The sequence below is a fragment of the Dromaius novaehollandiae genome, chromosome 1 (assembly GCF_036370855.1).
Source record: "Dromaius novaehollandiae isolate bDroNov1 chromosome 1, bDroNov1.hap1, whole genome shotgun sequence".
NCBI classification, from domain to species: domain Eukaryota; kingdom Metazoa; phylum Chordata; class Aves; order Casuariiformes; family Dromaiidae; genus Dromaius; species Dromaius novaehollandiae.
In genome coordinates this window covers 23,911,929-23,935,695 of record NC_088098.1, presented here as the reverse complement: position 1 = coordinate 23,935,695, position 23,767 = coordinate 23,911,929, and the positions used below count along the sequence as shown (strand labels likewise).

At 38.5% G+C, this 23,767-nt stretch overlaps 2 protein-coding genes across 2 annotated transcripts in view; one reads left to right on the top strand and one right to left on the bottom strand.

Annotated features, from left to right (window-relative positions):
• Positions 1-5,332, top strand: part of CFTR (CF transmembrane conductance regulator) — a 94,731-nt gene extending 89,399 nt beyond the window's left edge. The window contains exons 26-27 of the mRNA XM_026097332.2: positions 2,423-2,528; positions 4,102-5,332. Coding sequence (XP_025953117.2) covers positions 2,423-2,528; positions 4,102-4,308 — 313 coding nt within the window. The 3' untranslated portion in view covers positions 4,309-5,332. The remainder of the gene's footprint in view (positions 1-2,422; positions 2,529-4,101) is intronic.
• Positions 5,333-11,297: 5,965 nt separating this feature from the next.
• Positions 11,298-23,767, bottom strand: part of CTTNBP2 (cortactin binding protein 2) — a 94,177-nt gene continuing 81,707 nt past the window's right edge. Inside the window, 7 exon segments of the mRNA XM_026097351.2 lie at positions 11,298-12,729; positions 12,731-12,873; positions 15,386-15,487; positions 17,478-17,610; positions 18,499-18,559; positions 20,392-20,577; positions 20,830-21,035. Coding sequence (XP_025953136.2) covers positions 12,627-12,729; positions 12,731-12,873; positions 15,386-15,487; positions 17,478-17,610; positions 18,499-18,559; positions 20,392-20,577; positions 20,830-21,035 — 934 coding nt within the window. The 3' untranslated portion in view covers positions 11,298-12,626.

The window sequence follows — 23,767 nt, the reverse complement described above, 5'->3', positions numbered from 1 at the left end:
GGCATGCATAAAACATACTTCCTCAGGACGTGCTTAGTGAGAAGTAGGGTGTCAGAGCCTGTTTCCAGAAGAGCAGCAATTCCTTACTGAGCTGTGAGCAATAATCTGTCTGGCCCAGCTCCTCTGGCAGGCGTATGTCAGAGGAACAGCGCGACGCGGAGAGAAACAGAGATGCACAGAGACTCAGAAAGATGCCCAGACAAGTGCTGTTATCCGGTCTAGCTATGCTGAGTTGTTCCAGGGAAAAGGCTGAACAGGTAGTAGTTAGCCTCTTGTGTTGCTACATAGCCAGATTCAAGGCCTGGGTCCTGTTTCTCTGTGGGGGTGTGTGCTCTGTGTCACAAGTCAGCTTGTCATAAATGAAATACTAGCAGAGAGCCAAACCAATTACTGCTGGATACAAGTCTGTAGGCTCCAAACTGACCTCTAGTGAGTTTCTAAGGCCATAAAGCAAGTCTGAAACCCAATAGGATTTCAAACAGGGGGTATTCTTTGATCTCTGCTGAGTGCCTGTTATAGCACATTATTCCTTACTATTACATTACCATTAAAATGCAACATAATGGCTATTAGCCCAGTATGATGGGTACTGTATAAACATTAAACGGGGAGAGACTCTAGCCCCCAAAGCTTACGTTCAGACTAAGATGATCATAGCAAGTGAATTCAACAGTCATTGAAAAAGGGTGCAAGGAAAGTGATATTGCAATAGCAAAATGGGTCTTTATAAGTGAGCTGTAAATAGACTCACTTCATGTGACTGAAACTTTTGCGCAGCTAAAATGAAACTACAGTGCTTGGCTAAGTGTTTGCTGAGTCAGATAGAAGGGATTTAAAAAGAAATCATTTGTGAATTCGTTCAGATTGTATCACCTATTTATACATACATATATGTGTGTGTGTATGTGTGTGTATATATATATACACACACACACAGAGTGTGCAAATGAGCGTGAGACGATGTTTCGCTAGGTTGAAATAAAAATAGTCGCAACCAATTGGCAATAGCAGCTGCATTTGAGAGGTGGAAGAAACACCTGAGGCTTAAGCTGTTTTACTTCTGCAGCAATGATAACTCACTGAAAGGTGCTTCTCAAAAATATTCCATTTGTCTTCAGGTATGCATTAAAACCTGAAGATTAGAGAGAGGGAATCTCACACGAAGAATTGTATTTTAATCTGTCCCGTGAAGAAAAATGAAATGAAAACTGCAGACTATTTTCTAGACATTTCTTGATTTTTATGGCTTGCTAAATAAATGATCAGAGCCCTAAATAAGTCAGAAGTGTTACTGTCAGATAGCGATCTATTAGAACTACAATGGTAAAAGAGTCTTAAAGGGTATCAGTGACCGTAACTGTTTAATAGCTTGGATAGCCTAGACAGTCACAATTTGTGTAGATAGCATTGCTGAACTTGTATTCTGGAAATGGAAAATTACAAAGAGATTTGCTGGGATTTTACCATTGAGCCTTGGCCACAATCATCAAGGGAAAAAAAAAGTTTAAAGAATCTTAAAGGCAAACACATTGAAAGGGAATGACCTGTTACCACAGGTCTTTACAGTTCATGTCGCTAACAAAAGCCTGAAGTGGATGGGCTACTGTCAGTGCCCAGTATGTAATTTTCTTGCTGAGAAAAAAATCCTGTGGCAAGGATTAGGCACAGGAAGCACCAGTTAAGAAGACAGTATGTTTGTCTCTAGTTGGCTTTTAGGGCATTTTGTTTAGGTTATTGTATTCCAATTCTGATTTTTCACTATGCCAAATATGTCCTGAGCTCTTGTATTTATTGGATGTGGGGAAAATGGCAGCATATTTCCAAAGACAACCAGACCCTTCTCATTAGTTTAAATCATGGTGAAATAGATTTTATTAAATGCTGCTTATTCACAGGTCCACATTCAGACAAATAGTTCTTGTATCAGTGATATCAATCACAGAGTCATTCATCTAAATGTTTTACTGTGAAACCTGCACTATTTATTTAGTTTCCTCAAGGAGCTGACTCTTGGAGCAATGGAATTATATGAGATTCTCAACAGAGAGCAGCTCAGATCTAAGGTCTAACTCTTCTGTTTGGCAGTATCTGAGCTGTCTTATCTCTAGCTAAAAAGCAAGAATGTAAATTATGTCAAAAGAACGGCAATGTTGTGTAGCATATTTATTGAAAGAGATGTATTTTAGTAATTCTGCATGGAGGATCAGATAAGATTAGTTACAGCCTTAGTTTTATAGGTGATATGTACCTTCCTAGCAGAAACTGCAGCATGACGAGACATTGCAGAACCATATTATGTGTGGGTATACACGCATATGAGCTTCACAACATAAAGCTAGGGTATTAAATACCATAATTAGCTTTATGAGCTCTACCAGCATGTACATTGCAGTCAAAATGCCAACAATTATTTGCCTTTCAGAACTTCCCAGGTGATTAGGAAAACGCTGAAGCATGCATTTGCAGACTGCACAGTAATACTCTCAGAGCACAGGCTAGAAGCGATGTTGGAGTGTCAGCGATTTTTGGTGAGTGTTTCTCGTAATCTAATGTAATGTTATTTCACTAAATTTGATGAATGTGCAAACACAGCAAGTAACCCTCCCAAAGGCTGGGTTAATGAAGTCCGCTGCTCCTAGGTCATAACAGCAGTGGTTCATTCAGCTGAGCAGCCTGGTCACCTGTGCTCCCATGACGGCACAAGAGCAACAGGCTCTGAGGTGCTCTTTCATGCAAGGTGTCACATACATCTACCTTCAGATGTACTGGATCACATTCTGGAAGTTGCTGTTTGAACCAGAAGGACAGTTTACATGACTAGATTAGCTAACTCCTGATACAGGTGCCTTATTTTGCTGATTGGCTCAAGAACTCCAGAAAAATCCCAGCATATCACAATATTTACTGCTGCAAGGGCAGAAGTGTCGGTACTTGTTCTTGATCGACAGGAGGGTACATGAGGAAGAGGGCATCCCTGAGGAAATAGCCGATGGGCAGAGCTGATGGGCAGAAGCTTTGATCTTTTCTATAATGCTGCTTGAATATTCTAGTTTAATCAAAGTGGCAAGGCACTGAGGGCTTGGGGTATTTGTTTTGTGATACAAGAATTGTTCATAAAGGAAAACTGCGAAGTCATGTAATTGTTCTTAAAAATGAGGTTTCTTCCTCTGTATTTTCTTGACTTTTTGTTAGAGAGGAGTTTCATTTTATTAGCGTAGTGAAAAGTTTTCTTCCGTGTGGATTTTTTTGTGTGCATTCGCACAATAGGAGGAATACAGTCTGAAGCTGAAGTGGGCTAGATAATAAGCAAGTTATACATCCTTTTGGATGTGTTACTCCTGTAAGTGCAGTGAATTGCAGCCTTTGCCTACACGCCAGATCCTGCACTGTTTATGCCTGTTGGCAGAGCAGGAACGCAGCATATGTGAGCAGGAGGATTTCCACCCTCCAGCCAGCAGAAGCAGAGCAGCTAAAAGCTCTCTCTTGTCAGACCTGTGCCCCCACCTGAGATTAGCTGGCATGGCAGTGCTACCTAAGGAATATGGTTTTTCGCCAATCATCTCCTTCCTGAGAGGGGAAGTCTGGCGCAGCTCTGCAGGGCAAATGGGTCGTCATCTTCAAACACAGGAGAGCCAGCTCTTCCTGGTTGGGCAAGAAAGAAGCAAAGGCCTGGCACCTCGCTGGCAGCCTTTCTGTCTCTCCCTGTTCCATATCGCTATTTTAATAATCCTGTAGTTAGCACTTTCTTATCCTGCCCTAAGATAGTTGCTATATTATTAAGGCAGTCTTAGCAATGCCAGGGAAATACTGCCTACCTGGAGACTTCAGCCAAACCGTTTGAGAGTTTAAAAACAAGTCACAAAGAAAAACCAACAAACCCAACTGCATTTTGTAACTTGAGCAATAGGCACCTTCTCCACATGTTCATATTTTTACATCTGCTGTTCTGTTTGTATTTAGAAATGTCTAACTGTAAAATGTACTTTTCCCATTATAAGACTTGGAAGATCTCTGTGCTCTCTCTTTCCTACTCTGCTAGCTGAGTTTATTAGCTGAATTCTGTCAGCATTCTGTCAACTAATGGAGTGAATGTTTGTTTAGGTAATCGAAGACGATAAAGTGAGGCAGTATGAATCAATTCAGAAGCTGTTGAATGAGAAGAGTTCCTTCAGGCAAGCCATCAGCCACACTGATCGCCTTAAGCTCTTCCCGATACACCGCAGAAACTCCAGCAAACACAAACCTAGACCCAAAATCACTGCCTTGCAGGAGGAGACGGAGGAAGAAGTGCAGGAAACAAGACTGTGAGGCATGGACTTTCTTTTTTGGAGTGGCTTGTCAGCAGTGCCCCATGACGATGTGACCGGCACTTCTGAACTTGCTGGAGCCATGCACAAATTTAACCTTGCGGAAGGTGTTCACTGCAGCTCACAGCATGTGTCTGGGAATTGCTTCCCTTCCACGGTTACTTATGTGCAAGTTATTATATATCTTTGAAGATTTACCACTTTTAATGGTAAAACCAGGCTTCCTTTTAAAAGATGCTCTAATTTGGTACAAACTAGATGGCAAGCAGAAGTAGTAACCTGCTTAGCCCAACATAATCATTTCAGGTAACTTTTGGTAAGGTGCTTGCTGGGGTGAGAGGCCCAGACAGTGGGAGAAATGTTAGAAAAATAATCAAACTGGGTGGAAGATACTAAAATCAAAATGTAAAATGCTTCTTTAGTTTCACTTCCTGCAAACAGATTAAGGAAAAACATCAGTAACACGCACAGCATACTTCCTCCTATTTGTTTTTCATGAAGCAACTATAATTTCAACTTAGCAGAAAAGGCCAAATGCCCTTTCATAATAGCACGCTGCTCCATGTGTGCAGTTGATGATAATGAAGGAGAGAGGATCTTGGCTTGCAAGCCAGTCAGCATCTGCCACGTCTCCACAGTTAGGGGAAAAACGGTATTTCCTCTTAGAGCCTAGGAGACCCTGCACACGCTCACAGCGAGAGGAGTGCAGGCGAACATCAGCGTTTAGTAAAAGACAGGACTCCTAGCAGTGGAACTGTAATATTCTGCATATTTAGGTCTGGCACCTTTATGTGCTGTTTACTCTGGCCTGAAAAAAAAAAGGAAAGGAAGAAATCTATCTGAAGTAGACTTTAATAATGAAATCAATTAATTTTGTACTCTTCTGTTTTGCAGTTTTATGATGAAACTGAACTTTCTCTAGGATATTTTATTTATTTTAATATTGTTGCAAACATTCATGAAGAAAATGATATATTTTAAGAGTGATTATGTACTATGAAGAAAAATATATTTGTACAAAAAGTTTTATATTTGGATTGTAATTTTTTTTTTGCCATCAGTCTTTGATGTCACATTATAAATACAGCTGGCATGAACAAGGGCAGTCCCAGAGTTAGGCCGGGTGGTGGCCAGTGGTGTCTCTGTGCACTAAATAGTCCAGTGATGCAGACCTCTCTGATTTTCTTTAAATAAAAAAAATAATAAAAATAAAACCACCTATGTGACACATTACAACACGTGCAGGCTGGAGACGCAGCAGAGCCATTCTGCTACTTCTGCTTAAGCGATTACTGCCTAGCCAAACGTGCCCGCGGTTTTCTCCAAGGCCTGTTTGTGGCAGAGTCCACGGAAGGCGGCGGCTGGCCGCGCCCGCCCTGCGCAGGCACCAGGGGCCGCTGCAGCCCGGAGCCTCCGCCCCGGCCCGGCCAGGCCCTCCCCGCCCTGCTGCTTGCAGCCGGCGCCGTGCTGCAGCTAGGGGCCCTGCGGGGGGGGGGTGTCACTCAGCGGCTCTTTTATTCCCAGGGGTGCAAATTCAGGAGGAGACCTAAAAAGCCACCTCAGGGACCTGCCAGCGGCTGGTGAGCACCGCTGCCCTGGTGCTTTGCCTTTAGAGGTTGTAAATCAGCTGTCTCACTCGCCCTCCGCCCTGAAACTGCACATGTAAGTCTTGAAAATAAACTCTTTTAGGTACAATATAGCGATAGCAATTATGACCTAGCCCCTGCCAGCATCCAGCCTCTGCTGGTAGTCTGGGTATTGCCTTTAAGAGCTGCCTCTCGCTGGCAGGGAGGCCCGGGTCCTCTCTGTGCTCGATGCTGCCCCTTCTCCCTCTGCCCCAGAGCCCTGCTTGACCATTGTAGCAACCGGAAGACAACTGCATATTAAAGTAGCATCACCGTCATATCCCAGCCTCCCCCCCCCCCCCCCCCCAAACTGTTCCCTTCGCATCACGTATCTCTTTCCTTACGGAGCCAACCCTGAGTTTGTGCGGCCAAGTACAGCGGGGAGGCAGGCGCTGCTGCAGCGAGTGCAGGCGAGCTGTAGCGCAGCCGAGCCAGGGAGGAGTTCCCAAGCAGCGCGCTTGCATTTCAGGATGCTGCGCAGAGGAGCACACAGACCCTGCTGCAGAGTTTAGTAGCTAAACAAACATCAGATAGGGAATAAACAGAAGAAAACCGCTGCCTCATCAAAAATCAGCCTGCACTTTGAAGCATGCCCAAATAGCAGCATTAATTTTTGCTTGTCATTTTTAAATAGAGCTAGTGAAGAGGTGATAGGTTGGACTGAGAAGACAAAGAGACATTTTAAAAAAAGGAAAAGGTAAAGAACAACGGGTGCATGAAGTGGAGGGGAGACAGTGGGAGCTGGGAGTTGCTGATACAGCCAGTGACTCAGGGAGAACCCGTAAACTGAGTGAAGGAAAAAAAAAAAATATATATATATATATATATATATATCAGTCAACCAACCGCCTCCAGTAGCACTCAGTGCCCAGCACTCCCATCTGAGCAGCTTCAGGCCACTGCTCTTCCACAAGCTTCTAGTTCCTGGCTACCACCACCTTCCTGTTTTTTCCCAAGACCCTAGGCAAGATGCAGCTGAATTTCTTCTTTCTTTGAAAAGGCAGGAGGAGGATGTCCTAATTTTTCAATCCAAAAATACTGCTTAAACTACTTTGAGCTCAGACAGGAACAGTAGGTACCTCAGTACCAGCCTCCATAATGAGGAGGAGGAAACCATCTGTTTCCCAGCAAAGGTCAAGACGAGCATGTTACGTTCGTGAGTAATCATTCTTGTGCTTGTTATCAGCTGGGCAGCAGCTCCCAGGGCTATTTGCTTGAAGCTAAGTTGGGAAGTTGCACACACTGTTCTGGTGGAAAATGGAGCACAGGAGGGAAAAAAAAAAAGGAGCACAAAGCCCAAGTATATTGGAAGAAAAGAACAAACAACAAAGACTTTCATAAACACAGGCTGAGCATTATTTAAAGAGTTCTTTTTTTTTTCCTAATGTGCTAGACATATATTTGATAAAGCAATATCAGATGTAAAAAGGAACAAGCCCCTCACAAACATTTTCTTATTAAAAACATACACCTGTACTGCTTTAAGGGAAGAGACAGGGAGATATATAGCCAAAGAAAAGAGCATGTCCACTCCAAGCCTAGTACTACATATGAAGATTTACTTTTACAGCCTACTGGGAAGAAGCCAAAAAAGATTAAAAGAGTGAAATTATCTTGCATAGAATCTGCAGCTCTCCTTAAGTGCAGAGGGGAAAGGAAAAGGGGCCCAAACTGCTGATACAGCACTGAGAACCTCTTGGGACAGAAATAGCCAAGCAAGATCAGCCTAAACAAAGTTGAATTGTACACATTTGTCAATCTTTGTGAATCTTAATATATAAAATAACTAGACAATGGAGCTTGATAATCATCATTAGCAAGCAATAATGCAAAGACTGCAGGAATTACTGAGTGTCTAACTGGGCTCAAACAAGTCTGCTATTCCAAAAGCCAGTTTTGCTTTCACAGTTGCTTAACTGGTGTCTTAATCAGCTTTAGCATTTTATTCATGAAATATCTATTTCTGAGAGTTCCACTTCTCCTGGTGCCCCAAGGCACAGCCTGTTACCCCATGTCAGAGCTGCCAGATGGGAATGCGTGCGCCATCTTTCCAGCCTCCCTCCCTGGGGCCTCACCTTGATTTCTGCCCTGCTAAAGGAACGGGTTTAGTTATTTTGTGTAAATGTAGCAGTCCTTGGAAAAGGTACCTTTTAAAACATTTTCCTCACATTAGGATAAATTCTCAATTAGCATTTATTTTGAGAGGTCAATTCTGAACTATAATCTGTTGCATTTTAATTACTATTTTATTTACTCTTTGCTTCTTGTATCTAAAAAGCATTCTGGTAACACTTCTTTCCTTATAACTCGTATGGATCTGGTATTTTAGCTCTACCGTTACTTGGCTACTATTTAATAGTAATTGTTCAGCATTGAAAAAGCAATTTATAACTCTGTGTACAATTGTCTAGCAAAGGACTATTAAATGCTGCCTAAATTCTTGCAAATGAAGCAACATGCAAGACAACCGAGTTACATGTTTCCTTTATAAACTCTCATGTTTTCCAAGAATAACTTCCCGTTCTTGGGAAAAACAGTACTACCAATAATTTTATTTACCTGGATTTACTTTAATCTCAAAACGTAACCCTCATAAATTCAACTTGAGATCTAAGATGTGTCTAACACTTTTGCCCGTTATTTTCTCTTCTTTCTCAACACATTCCTTTTTGTCCTTGTGATTGAAGCTTTAATTATGAATAGGTTTGCTTAGCTTCCTTTCCTAAAAGCTTTTTAACATCTTGTATAAAAATGAATGCAAATATGTCTCTGATGTATTCAGGGCCTACAATCACCACTTCTGTCCCGGTGATCAGCCTGCGAGCTTGGTGCAACGCTTCCCTCCACGGCTGGGAAGGAACATGCCAGAGCGGGACCTGTCAGCGTTGGTGCTTTGTTTTCTCCTAAGCAGGGACTGACCCTGTGCAGAATTGATATCTGAGATATGGGACCATATCCCAATCCATTTTTGAGCTAATATTCATCAAGCTGTGGTCAGACTACCACTGAGACTGGGAAAGTATTTCCTCTGTTCTGGACTTCCTTTTGTCCCTCTAAAAACTTGGCATTTAAAAGTCCTTTTCTGTGGTATCGTAACTGTACTGCAAAAGCAAACTGCCCCCTTCGCTGAGCCAGCCTTTGCTATAGCCCAGCCCAAACCCACCTCGTTCTGTCTTGATAGTCACTTTGACTTCAAGTTTCCGAATAACAGCCTACTTTATAATTCTAATGTCTCTTAAATATGCTTTGAACATCCTCCTCGTCTACGTCACTGCAGCCAGAGTTAGCACGAAGCAAGCGGCCTTTCACCCTTTCACCAAATTAGCTCCATTCACAAGTATCTTCTACCTGCAGGGAAAAGCATGCAGCTATTCTCTTTCTCCAGTTTTACTGGAAAGCTGGAGGGTTTTGATTTACTTTGTAAATCACTTGAGCTACAGTATGGAAGGAGACAAGCCTCTAAGAGAAATTCGGGTCCCTCCATTTTTCTCTTTATGATGAATGTTGCTGTGCTTGTTGAATGATGGAGCAGGTTTCTTTTCATGCTTTTTCATTTTGGAGCTCATGCTCAGCGAGTAAATAACTGATGCAAATACATGATAATATTATCTGAGAGTCTCAGATATTCTTTTAAGGAACATATACCAGATTCCTTACCAGAAAGTAACCTTGAAGACATGCTGGATTTTTTTTATTTTCAGAGCTGACTCCAAATGGAGAGCTGAAAAGTTTAGGACTTACCAAGATATATAGGTATTTAAGAATGATGTTCTTTCAAGTTCCTGTAGCTGAAGCAGTTGAGCCACGTATGCAGAGTCTGCTGGCACAGTTGGACTAAAGGACAAGGGCGAAAGGAGAAGCCTGTTGGTGGCAGAGTGGGCTGTGGAACAGGTGCAAACTCAGCAGCTTGATTTATGAATATGATTTCTGAGATACTCCACCTAGAGGGTGTACCTCCTTACGTAAACTTACCCCTCTGAGATATGGAAGGGGTGACAGATGGGAGAGGAGTGTATTGTGGAGTAGTGTGGTTCACCACAGATAGCACATTTCTTAAAACCTCTATCCCTAAAACACAAGGAATGAAGAAAATGGATTTTGCCCTTTACTACCCCAAAATGAGAATACTTAATATTGCAATGAGTAATGCATGAGAAGTGCTGTTTACAGTGTCACAGGAAGAGATGGGAGATTTAGCCAAGCTTTCAATTCATCAACAGAGCCTTGCCCTGCTCCTGCACAGTCTGTCACTATCAAAACGATACAGCAACAGAGAGGCCGGTACGTTCACATCCAAACTATTTTATGGTTACGTAGTTTTTGCCCTTTGAGGACAGGAGATGTTATGGCCTAATGGCAGGGAGCTTGGCAGATACTACAGGAGATAGATTCAATTAGGAGACCTGTCAAAGACTGTGAGATTAAAGATGTACAAAGTTCACAGATTGCATTGAACTGAAAGAACAACAAAACCAATGACAGCGAATAGAAGTGAGGAGTCAACCAGGTAAAAGATGCAGATGGAGAGAGATTAGGACAGCAGGCTGAAATGAAAGGATAATGGGAAGATTGAAAGGCAATGCTAAATTTAGCAATAGAGACTTTTCTTTCAAACAATAAACAGATGATCCAAGTTATTCTGTCTTGTGTTGATTTTTCACTCAAAGTACAGCACAGAAGACTTTCTCACAGACAATATACAGAGTCTTAAAATATATCTAAAACATGCTTTAGGACATTGTGCCTAAGATCTTCCCACACGGAAACACACTAACTCTTGATCTAAATGAGGTCTGACATTCCTACGGTGCATCTTCAATGCAGAACAAATTTAGCTTAGAACTTCATCAGGATTTTTCTTTTCTTATAGCTCTTTAAAAAACTTGATTTACAACAGATCACAAATCCTGATGTTGCATCTTGTGGGATCACTACAAGAAACTTTTCCAATTTCACATCCCTCACTGGGAAATACACGTGTGAGCTTCTCACACAAGCTGCCCTCACACTGCTTCAGCATGTAAGGGGTGCTAACTGCCGAGACCCATTTCTCTGACCTATAGCACTTCTTGCTGCTAAGAACCTACTGTAGAAAGAAACATGCCCCTTTTCAGCACCAAAATTAAACACGAGATCAGGGGATAAAGAGAAAATCCACCTCTACAGGTAATCACCCAAATTCAGTTATATTCAACCACTGTCACCATATAGGAAATGGAAGTTTTAATAAAGCAGTGACTATGGAAATACATGGTACTTTCTAAATATACTATAAGGGAAATGATTAAAAAAATAAACTTCTAATATGTTAAATCTAGACAGATAACACAAACATACAAACTAAAAGACAGAAAGACAGACACTATGCAGGTACAAAAATTTTATTGACATGAGTTTGGGATGACTGCTTTACATATAAAGGTGAAGTGTTAGGATACACTTACGTAATCTTTTTCAGATTTAACTTGAGAAAAATACTACTTTGGAAAGTGTAGGCATGACCATGTTACTGTCCATACCTCTCAAAGCCATCTGCTGATAACTCATGAGAAGGCATGTAAGTCTGATCTGAAGAAAACTATCCATTTTCCTCTGCCTATCAGATGAGATATCTGGACAGTGAGCATACCCACGGGATTAGAATTCACAAACATGGGACTGGCTACTGTTAGGAGATGCTGGGAAAATACTCCCTTCATACACCGTCTCCCTCACAGGAAAATGATCTACCTTTGTAGAAAGGAAAAAAAAAAAAAAAAAGCCTGCCACCCAAGTATCATTTCACAGCAATTACATCTTAAATCCACAATAAAAATTGATAATTACATAGGAACTCATGTTATTGCTACTACATTATCTCTGGATAATAATGTAGTTAAGCTTGTACTCTAATTCCTTTTCAGTAAAATCTGTTGCTGTAAAACACTTATTTCCTGGATACTTTTCAAAATGTTAATGAAAACATATAAAAGTTTTATGGTACACATGAAAAACTAACTTATTAAATGACCACATTTTCTTCAATTATATCAAAGAATATGAGTCTGAGAAAAAATAACTGTTTTATTGCATTTTAATTCCTCAATCTCTTTCCTTTTATAAAAGGTAAGAGGTATAATGCAAATTCATGACATTTATATGAAGAGAAGCTTGGGAGAAACAGAATCACAATTCAGCAGGCAGATGATGGGGAAATCAAAGTACTTAATATGGCTTGTAGCTGAAAGTAATTGATCTGCATTTCCAATCATTTAATTATTGCCACATTCCATTAATTTCTCATTAAGTGAAGATAAAAACATGTCTTTAAAATGCATGTACATTACCTTTAAGCCATTACTGTACATATTGTGCAACTCATCTGAATGCCATTTAACACATGAACTTAATAGAATATATTTATGTACAGTATATACACAAACAAAATTCTGTGGTAATACCCCTGAATATCATTATTTAAACAAGAGCCATTTTCATAATTAAAAAAAATTATGAAGGTAGCAAAACTGCCCATTTCTGCATTTTAAATCAATATAATTTCCAGCTGATTTACATACAAATAAAGCTGTGGTCCTGTACACACTTTACATTACAGGGAAACAGTTTATTTTTAAAAAGTATTTACATATTTGAGTACTTGATTCTTCGCAATAGTGATTATGTGAACACTGAGAAAATCGTATGGTAGGCAGGTTTATTTATGAGATTTTTCTACTTGTTCTTTTTTGTGCAAATTCCAAATCTCTCTTTTTGTGTTATTATCTGCCTCTATTTGCCTTGTATTACTGCTGCTGCTTTTTTTTTGTATTCTGAGAAGGCTGGGTGACTTTACTTCTAGGTATAGGAAGAAAAGATTTAACTCTTGAAACACCCAACTCTGTCTTTGATTTACTGTTGCTGCTTTCCACAGTTCGACTGCTGCTGAGAGGACGGATTCCATCCTACGAATAAAAGAAATCATTTTTTCTGAATAAACAACTACTGCAGTTTGACCTGAAAAAACAGACACTCCCCCTCCCCCCGGAATGCTTTTAATTTACAGTTTCCAGCAGTTTAATATGACACATTAATATTTATTACAGATTTTCTTTGTATAAATTGGGTTTCTGCACCTCAAATTATTTATACTAATGAGTGATACATTAATGATACATTATTCAAAACTGGACCATATTCACCCTGCCCAAATTTAGATACCTGACGTGCCAAAGTCAGCTATATTGTCACTTTTTGTTGCTTAGCTGAACGAAGCCATTTTATGATGGTCACTAATACATATCTTTCCAACAGACGCCTCTTTCCACATGCCGCAAAGTGAGTCTGGAAGAATTAGGACCTTAGTTTTTAGTGTCAGTTGAATCTAGATCACTCTCTGGGAAGCTCTATTAAAAATGTTCATCTTCACCATCAGCTACTGCTCTTAATTAAAGATAGGTGGCATGAAAACCAACTATTCTTCATTGTCTATTTCCTGTTAACATCCTTAATTCCACCTACTCTTTTGTGTCACATCCACCTACAATCTCCTATCATTGTTCTTCCATTCTCCTTCACATGCTTGAAAACTGTTTTTTCAGCCAGTCCTTTTTTTACCCCCCCCCCCCAAAAAAAAAGTCAACACATCTGTAAGTATTTTTTAAGTATTTTAAGTTATTTCTCACATTACTGTTGATAAGATCTCTTCTTTGGTCATGTATTATTAGGTCTGTTTCCGCTACCTATGTAATTCTATTTACTTTTTGGAGAAAGATGCTTTCCTAATATCAAAGTCTCCTTCAGAAACCACTTCTTGCAGTCGTACAGATTTATCATCCAGATAATTGCCTCTAAATTTTGACTTCTGTTTCTAAATTGAGAGTCCATTCTTCTACATTTGTGATAAATTTGTTGCAGTTGTTCTTTCTGTGCATAAACCTTCTTTGCAATACCTTCTTTACACTAAGTAATGACTAAATCTAGAAACAAAATTTGTTAGTCCCTTACACCTCTTTCCCCTCTAGCAGAACCTTGGGTTGTATTTCCTTTATTTTAGCCAGTATTTCCTCTGTAAAGATACAGTGAATCCATTTTTTAAATTCTGTATATAACCTTTTGACCAATTCCAGTACCTCTTCAAAAAACTCAAAGGTAGCTAAGCTTGTCCATCTCCAAAGTCAGTATAGTTATGCCTTACTATATGAGAAGGAATTTAAAAAGGAAAAAAAAATCCTTAGGAAAAATTTACAGTAGGAATGGGCAGGTCAGCTGACTTACCAAATTATCCACGCATCACTACTATGTGAAGCTCTGATTTGCAATGTTTGAAATTAATGTATTTAGAGCAACACTCAAAAGCAGTATATCTAACTGTGGATCGGTAAGGTTAAAATTGTTTCCATTCAGTGGAGATTGTTTTCTGGACTTTAGGTGAAATTACAGAAAATAATCTAACATTTTAAATATCTGAATATGAAAAGATATAGTAAGGATAGTAAGTCATCTCATCCAACTTTAGCTCTTCAATGCTTATGTGCTCAATTAAATTTTCTAGGCTACTTCCTAGTTAGGGCAAGAGAGACTGTCTCCAGAAAACAATTTATCACAGTCAGATAAAAGTCTCTGGACTGCCCTTCAGAGGATGCTAATGCTCGCAGGGCCTACTGAGGGAACTTGGCCAACAGGCTCTGAGCTCGCTAAGGGTAGATGAGCTGTGCACTCAGAAGCCCTCCTCTTGTTCAAAAACCAGAGAAGCAAGGCAGAAAAGGGGAAAAGAAGAAAGGAGAGAGAAAGTAATTTTTATATTAGTTACAAAGAATGAAACTTAAGGTGGATATAACCTCATTTTAAAAAAGAAAATCCTTCTCTTTACAAATTCTGGTAATATCATATCTCCTCAAAATTTCTACCAGTGAGAGAGAGCTTTGTAGTTGGAGCAGCTCAATTCTGCTTATATAAAAACCCTTAGGAAAACAGTGGTATGAAATCATATATATCTGGGTAATCACGACGAAAGATGGTACAAAAATAAACCATAAACAAGCAATTTTACATTAAGAATTTAAAAAAATAATGTTTTGAGCTTTTGCAAACATCATTTTTAATTGTTAAAAAAAAAATTGTAACTGGGCATCTTGGAGCTTTCATTTCTGTAAAAATCTGATGGGAGTAACTTTTATTGTTGAAGGAATGTTAACAAGACTTAGCCTAAGGAGATGGCTTTATGTAAACATAAAAACTGTGAAGCAAATACATCCGTTGTTTACTAAATCTTTAGTTTCCATTGAGACACATGGAAGAAACTTGGCAGGGTGTGTCCAGTTAGTTTCCTAACAATCATTCCCTTTGTAATGACAGTTTATTCTTGTAATAAACAGGGCACTGGAGCACTAATTCTTTTGGATTCAATCAGGAGTTCAGATTTTGGAGAAACTTTAGATATATTCCCTGTCTCTACTATGAAAGCCATTCACCTACCTTTTGTGATGTTGTTTTACTTGAGTTAGTATCACTTGCTGAATATACAGGATTGTTCTGGGAGCTATTGAACATCAATAGCTCATCCTTAGAATCTGCAATCTAAAATGAGAAAATAGTGATTTTTTTAATTATTCACAGCAGAAATTATATTTCAACTTGCCAAGTTTTGGAGTCTTGGTTTGATTTACATATAATTTCTGTTCAATGCAATGCATAAATATCTGAAGAATGATTCATATATCTTTCCTTTACTCTTGAGTATTTGCGTGGAAGATAGGAGAGAAAGAGATAGATTTAACATTGACTACTGTCAGAGGAAGATTAAGCACACATTTCCAGGGCAATACCATTCAATGGAGTTTAAGGGCAGTTTCACACTGAATATTATTCAATTCAAGGGGATGTCACCAAAAGGAGTGATCCTGTTCTCCTCCTCCTGCTCTTAACATTTCTTTCCTCCTACTTTCCATCAAAGCTAGTGACTATAGAACAGCAGATCCAGTCTGATCGGCTTTCTGATGTCTCCAAAAGCTAGGTGTTTTATGCTGGGGAAAGCTTATCTGATTCACCCTACAACTGCAAAAGTGCTCAATCCCAACATAATAGAGGCGACAGGAACATAGAGAGAAGGGGCAAAATAGAAGGAGTAGAAGTACTTATTTTGATGGCAGCCTGAAATTAGATCACATAAAGCGTAACATGCAACAGCACCCTTACAGAAGCCTCTGCCAGGTAGCTAGGGAATTAGCAGCAGAAATTCCAACCACAGATGGTTCCACCCATGATGAGGAAACTGAACAAAAGACAGTGACATCTATTCTCTTCCTTATCTAGCCCATGCTTTCTTGAATTGTCAGCAACCCAGCAATTACATTTTACAAGTTATTAAACACAATTTTAAGTTGGTAACCATTTCTTTAAACACATCCCATTCTCTCAAGGATAGATATGGTAAATCCCTGCTAACTGACTAGGGATTAGCTGGCCAGCTTTTGTGCATGTGACTTATGGTCTGCAAGTACTGAAAGAAAAAACACTTAACGAATGATTTAGGGAAAGCGTTTTAAAAAAAAAATCTTCCCAAATCTAGCATTTCTTTGTAAATAAAAACTTGGTTGACTTCTATGAATAAACAGAATACATAAAGCAAAACTAAAAGAACTGTCTAGGAGAACTTGTCTAGGGAGCTCCTAGAGTACATAATGCACAGCCTAAGCAGACAATAGCCGAGGACTGGAGAAGAGTGCTTGCTCTGTCCGTGTTTGAGAAGACATGGATTGGCTACTCCAGGGTGAACACAGCCTGCCATCATAGCTATCTACTTCAGCTGTGCTAAGGGGAGGGAAAGTCAAAGAATAAATAGCTATGGCTACAGGAGGGCTGGATGCTTTGGGCTGTGGAAGGAAAAGAGAGAGATCCAAGCCTTCACCTTCTGCTCCAATAGGCCTCCCATAACGACCCAAATCCCACCCCAGCTTAGAACTTTGTCCCAGATTAGTGGCTCTTGCCAGCCTCCTTCCCCTACCGCACCATATAGGACCCTCTTCTGCCACTAAAAAGAAAAGAAAGAGAAAGAACAAAAAATTATGCCAAACCATTCTTTCTTGCTTGGGGCAGCAAAACTCAATTTTGCCTACACAGTTGAGTAGCTTTAAGCCAGTTCTGGCTTGATTAACAGGATTACATTAAATAAAGCAAATATGCAATGAATATTAAGAAGAACTTTCTATTTCTTTTAAGACTACAAAACAGATTCCCAGTGGAAGAAGTGATAATATGAAAGGTAACATGGGGAACAATAATGCAGAGAAAGTTACTGTCTCTAGCATTTATGAATCCATAAATTTCAGCCTCCCCTGCAAAATCTATATACAAGACAGTGAAGGTGTAATTTGAAATAACATATAATGAACTAGAACACACTCTCTCAAATGCATAATTTATTACTTATTGACACTGGCTTATTTCCAAATAACTTAATAATTTTCTTCTGTTCAAAAAGCATTTACAAATTAAAAATTTATTTAAAATATGTAGCAAACAGCTGCACAGGATAATGATGTAAATTATTTTAAAACCCTGTGTTTACCTTGCTTATATCAGGCTCAGATTTGCTGGAACACATACTTTGAAGTTCTTGCACAAGATCTACTTCATCATCAGAACCAAGGGACAGCCTTTGCTCTAGATTTAACGTTTTCAGTTGATCATTGTCTGAAGATCTAGTAAAACAAAACAAAACCAAGAGAGAGAACAATTAAAGTTAAGCTATGATACAGAATTAAAAAATAAATATTATACAGTTCTGGAAAATAGTCAGTTCCTTCAAAATTACTTTTACCATCTCAAGCAAAGAAAGTAACATCTAATTTATTGTCAGCAATAGTTGTAAATAGTTGTTATATCATAACAGACTTTCTATGCAAATTAGTCTCTACTCTAAAATTCTAACACAGAATCCCTCTGCTAACTATATTCAAAGACATCTCTCTTCTTTTTTAAATGGAGCAAATTAATTTTATTACCATCTCCTTTTTGGACTTCATCCCAACCACTTCAATTTAAAAAGAAAAAAAAAGCAGACTGTAAGCACAAAGGATTTTACGTATGCCTGTGAATATGGTGGAATCCAAATTTCAGATTGGAAGTGAAGTCTCAAATGTAGTTCCCTCTGGCTAATTCATAAACTTCTCAGAGAAGCTCAGTATCATTTAGACTAAAATGCATGTACTATATAATTCTGAATTGCTATTCAGTAAGCTAAAAGAGCCAGAGGAGTTTTTTAAGTATAACTCCAGGAAAAAAAAAAAGCATAAGGTTGGCTCTTCATGGCAAAATAAAAGTTTTACATAATAGTCTCGAGTCATAGACTATTTTGATACATAAAGAACATGCATTGCTGCAAGGTTAGAACTACTGAAATGGATTCTAAAATTATATTAAAGGAGTCATATTTTATTTTCTCCTAGAAAGGAGAATTAAAAAGCATTTTTTTCTTCAGATGTGGAGCAAAAACATTAACAAATACAAACTCTTCATCTGTTCAAGATAATGTTCTGATTTACAGTATGATTTGCTAAGTATTACAAATACAAGAGATTAAAGCTTACTTTGTGGAGAGAGAAGCTCTTTTGTTACAGTTTGGTTGCACCACAGTCTTAGATTTTACACCTGCACAAAAGAAACATGGACTTTTTAGTGTATTACCACATGCGCCGATTTCTTCATTCTAAAATCTGTGATGAACACGGAAAACATGTTCACACTTACAGGCTTATTATATCAATAGGGTCTGCCAAAGATCAGAATACATCCCTTGAAACTGTTCAGATTAGCTTTAGGGCCATAAGGAATGTCTAGAATGGCAAAAGGGGACATGAGTTGCTCACTCTCTTGTGGAAAACAGCACATGAGGCTTCTGAGCGTGGCACTTAAACCACACCTGCCGGTTCTCTCAAACAGGAATTATTGTCAACAAGAAAGGATTTAAGAAAAATCAGATAACTTACCATACTTGTAATCAGAAAGAACATTTGATTCTGATGGTCAGAAATGAAAGGCTATTAAAATTAAATTCACCATCCTGTTTTTTACTACTTTACACCCCCAAATAACTTGTATTCCCAGATATTATCTGAACTCCAAGAGCATCCTTAGGTACAAGATACAGTATCAATCATGCTACTTCAGGTTATGTTCCTACTGAGTTCTCAAAATCCTCTTAGCAGGATTAAATTTGTTCAGCATTCAAATGGAGAACTAGTAAGCAAAAGTGGGACATTAGAGCTGCAAGCCAGAAAAAGCACTCTTCACTCTGAACAAGAGCTCAAGAAATGAATAGCTCAATTTAACATTAAAATGTACCAGGCATCAGGTATTTCAGTCTTTTTTATATGAGGTGACTGAGGCTGGAAGCATACTATCCTTAAAATATTAAAAAACAAACAAAAAAAAAACCAAAGCAAAAAACACCTCTCTAACCCTTCCTAACTCTCCTGTCTTCCTAATCATTTTCTGAAAGCCAAAATAAGCCATTTGATTCTGTCTCCTAGAAGCCTGCTGGTCGGATGTAATATGTGGATATGGTATTCTTCAGTTTTATTACTAGACAGAAGTATACTTTTAAAGAATATTAATTCCTACTGCACATACCCAGATATTATCCTTTTGTACTAAACTGCTGATGGCTTATGATCTTGAGATGAAAAGATATTTCAAAAGAGTCAGCTACTAATATCAATACCATATTCATGCACACGCATAATCCCAGTCATCCTAAGTCTTCTCATCAAGCAGCATACTTAAAATAACATGGCAGCCTCTTAAAAACTTTGTAGTATCTCTGGCTACACAGAATTTTTTATATTTATCTTCTGCAAAGTGAAAAACAAACAAAAATCTTCAAAGATCTTCCTTCTATTCCAGGAGTTCTAAATTATTCTGTTCAACTTATCTAAAACCACAGAACAAGGGGTGTATAATGTGAGGATGCATAGATACATTTATTTTAGCCAGGTTCATATCATCAAAATTAGTGTAATGAAGATATAAAGTATATGTAAAAGAATACTTTTCTATGTGTATTGTAAATCAGGTGCAGAATTGAGGGGTGGAGGAGGGAAACTATACAGAAATGAAGCTTCCTTTCCTCCAGTAGTGGGAAGGAGAATGACAGAGCATCATTCCAGGTCATAGGAGGTGAAACCATTGCTCAATTTCCCACCACCTCAGCTACAGCCCACTCCATTATCAAGCAGGAAGGGCATTAGTACAAACAAAGAAAGAATTAATTAGATGACCTCAGTCACAAAGAAATAATTACAAAAAAAGTGAACCATTTTACCAGCAAACATAAAAACAAATGCTGTTTTATTGAGAATTTTTAATTCATGACATGTAAATAATTTAGATTCATATCTACTCAGCTTAACCCTCCCCCTCTTTTTTTTTTTTTTTTTGAATGAGAGCACACCTTTTTTCAGAATTCAAATAGAAAGCTTTACCTTCAGTATTTGTCTCCTGCTTATTCCATGACTGGGAGGATAAGTGGCCTGACTTTTTGCGAGGACTTGTGCTCACTTTTCTCCAAGAAGCATTCTCACCTCTTTTCTTACCACAATTTTTGTAGCTTGAAACCATGGATAAAGGGAAATTTCCTCCCTTGAAATCTGCTATATAACTATCTAACTCTGAAACAAGAGTAGAACAATGTTAAAAAGAACTGGCTGTTGCAAATATTGCTTATTTGACTGCTCATACAACTACTTAGTTTAGTGATAGTGAATTTTAACAGATGTTTTAACCATACACCTTCTATCATAACTAAAATTGTGTTTCCCAGAAGCTTTTTTTTTTTTTTTTTTTTTTAAGGTATTGAACAGTTTAAGTCCCACTTGAATTGCAGTGTACAACTACTTGCCTTTCAGCCTGTTCACTGTTACCTGTTCTGGGAAGAGGACAGCCATGCAGAACAGCTTTATTTAGCAAGATACTGAGAGCAGCTTTAACAACAGCCTGTTGACCTTGGCTAGGACCTTTTTTGGCTATTGTTTGTCCTGGTACAGATGGTCTTTTCACAGAGGCTCTGGAAAGTATTGCTTCTTGAACTCTGGGAGCTATCACAGCATTCCATAACTTGGACATCCACCTAGAGGCAAATAAATAAATAAATAAATCCTTTGCCTTCAGGGCAAACTACCAAACCCACAATTTTTATATTTAAGGTAACATATCAGATTTTGTGCTTTCAGGAAGCATAAATATTTTGGACTACTTACTGTACCCTATTTGAGAGTGGAAGTGATTTTATTACAGCAGTTTTCTTTTCTTTTTTTGTTTTTAATGTTCATTATTTGACCTAACTTCTTTCAGATTGCTTTGGAAAACTATTTATCATCTGATGCTTTTCTTCCTTCAGATAAGGACTATAAAACATCCTTTCCATTTTAAGGATAAAAGCAAGAATATCCCAGAATGATATGTGTCCACAAAGAAGAGAACATTCACCTTTGCCAGTGCAGAGATAAGTTTCCATGATAGCAGATGTTCATTCATAGCCTATTTGTTGCCACAGTGGGAAAAAGGAGCCACTCAGTTATGATCATACCCTTTCCTGTATTCTTCCATTTCCGAACTTGTCCAGCTTAAAAGAGCTTTCTATTCGTACAGCTGCCTTACTCTCCTTTTGTTTATTTGATCTATGGTGAACCATGCTTCCAGGATGCTGAGGATTTTCCAGATTGTCTGGTTTAGAAACTGGGTCTGATTACAAAAATTTGATTCAATGAGACAAGGCTCTTGTGGGATTTTTGCTTTTCTCACAGATTATAAGCATTAGACTGTTTTGGCACAGGAGTGAAAAATTAATCTTAGGAAATAAATAAATGCTATTTGTTACAGCTTATGGTTCTCAAAGGATAAAGGTCAGGAGTTTCAGCAGTGAAGCTGAGCTCACAACTATAACAGATAGCAAGATCATCTGTTTTAGACCAAATTCTGTTCTTTTTTCTTCTTTCTTGTAACCCTTATGGGAGGAAGATAATAAGACAGAGTCGTAGGGCTTATGCTAAAGAAGGTCTATAAGAAATTACAGGCTATACTGCTGTATTTCAGCTTTGCAGAAATCTGTCTGAAGAAGAGGAAGGCCAAAATGCCCGTTTAACTTAAATGAACTGTTTTGTTGGTCTGTTGATACACCGAGGCTATCTTATTATCCAGAAGTTTATGGTGACTTTTTTGGCTAGTTAAAAAGAAAATACAGGCCTTTTTAAAGTTGGAATTCGTGAGTCATTTGTTACACACATCTTTCGTTAGTTATGAAGTATAAGATTAAGTTTTTATGATATATAGCTGGTACAAAGTGGAGGTACAAGTCTGATAAAAGTTACTTGCATAGCCAGCATTACTTAGGAAATGAATTAGTACAGTTAATAAAATAAGGCGTAAAATGTGTATTTGAGATGTTCCTTGAAGCTTCCTCAGGATGATGCTATAGACACCACTCTGTACACACAGTTTGTTTTTGCCTGCTGAGTTAAGCTACTAAAGTAAGCAATTGCTTTCATTTTAGTAATAAAGAGCTCTCAGCTTTATCTGTTGATTTCTGCTTGTGTAAGCTTTTGGCATTCTGCAGTATTGCCAATATGACTGGTCAGAAGCAAACCTAGCAAAGATAACAAATATTAACTGAGCCCATTCTAATCTAACAGTCAGCAACTGGTGGGCTTGTAAGAAAGGATAGCTGTACAATGCCATCCTCTCTTAATAAAATTCCAGCCTGCTGTTTAAATTCAGCCCTATGTTTGCTTTTCATTTCTGCACATCCTGATTAAGTCCCCAATTCTTTGATATACCTGGTATTTCCAAAGGTATAGCACTCTCCACTCCTGAAAAAAAAAAGCTTGTAAAGAGGGACTCTTTCCTGTTGGAACATCATCTTTAATTCTCCAGATCAGAAACAAGAAGAAATTGTAGTTAGAGTTTTCATTTATTCATTCATCCTACTCTCCAGAACTTGTGAAGCTGCATGAAACAGCATGCAGCATGAAACAATTTACATCTCATTTCAGCTGAAAAGGAAATGAGGAAATGGAAAGGAAAAGAGGAAATGGAAAGGAAATGCAAAGAAAATTCTCTATCTCCCTCCTTCCCAGCTGCTTCTACCACTTCCCTTGTGCTAACTCTAATGCTAGTCATCAGCAAGATTTAACCCCCTCACCTACCCCAGAACAATCCCAGTTTGTGGATAGATGCCTACTGTGTTAGTGAATGAATTGACTCAGTGAGGCTCCAACAAAGGCAAAAAGCAGCATGACAGCACAGTGGAGAGGAGGGGCAAGAGGAGAGGAATGGCAACAACCTGGTACATCAGCCGAGTTATTCATAGTTCTACACCCTAAATTATCACTTCCAAAAGCAAAGAGATGAAACAGCTGCCACTATGACTTATTGTTCAATTAGATTGAAATAGCAGCAGCCAGTGAACTGCTACAGAAATCTATTTATTGCTAGTTATGTGACTACACTGTTAGCCATCACGCTGCCAAACTAGAAACATCCAGTAAATGCTCACTGCAGCTGTTCTTTTTAATTGTTTATTGGTGGACAAAAACCTACATTAAAATGAAGAGTCAGATGGCATATCACTATCATAAGAATATAAGACATTATGGGGATGGAGTAATAATCTCAAAATAAAGCATTTGAATCCAGTCAGGGTTACACTGAGAAGAAATTCCAAAGTCAGAAGTGAATAGTTAAGGAATCTTAACATCTCCATCCTCTACTAATGTCATTCCAATAAATAAATGATTAAGACATTTCAGAGGACGTGGTTCAAGAGTAAGATAAGAGACAGATGCATAGTATACCTTATTCATG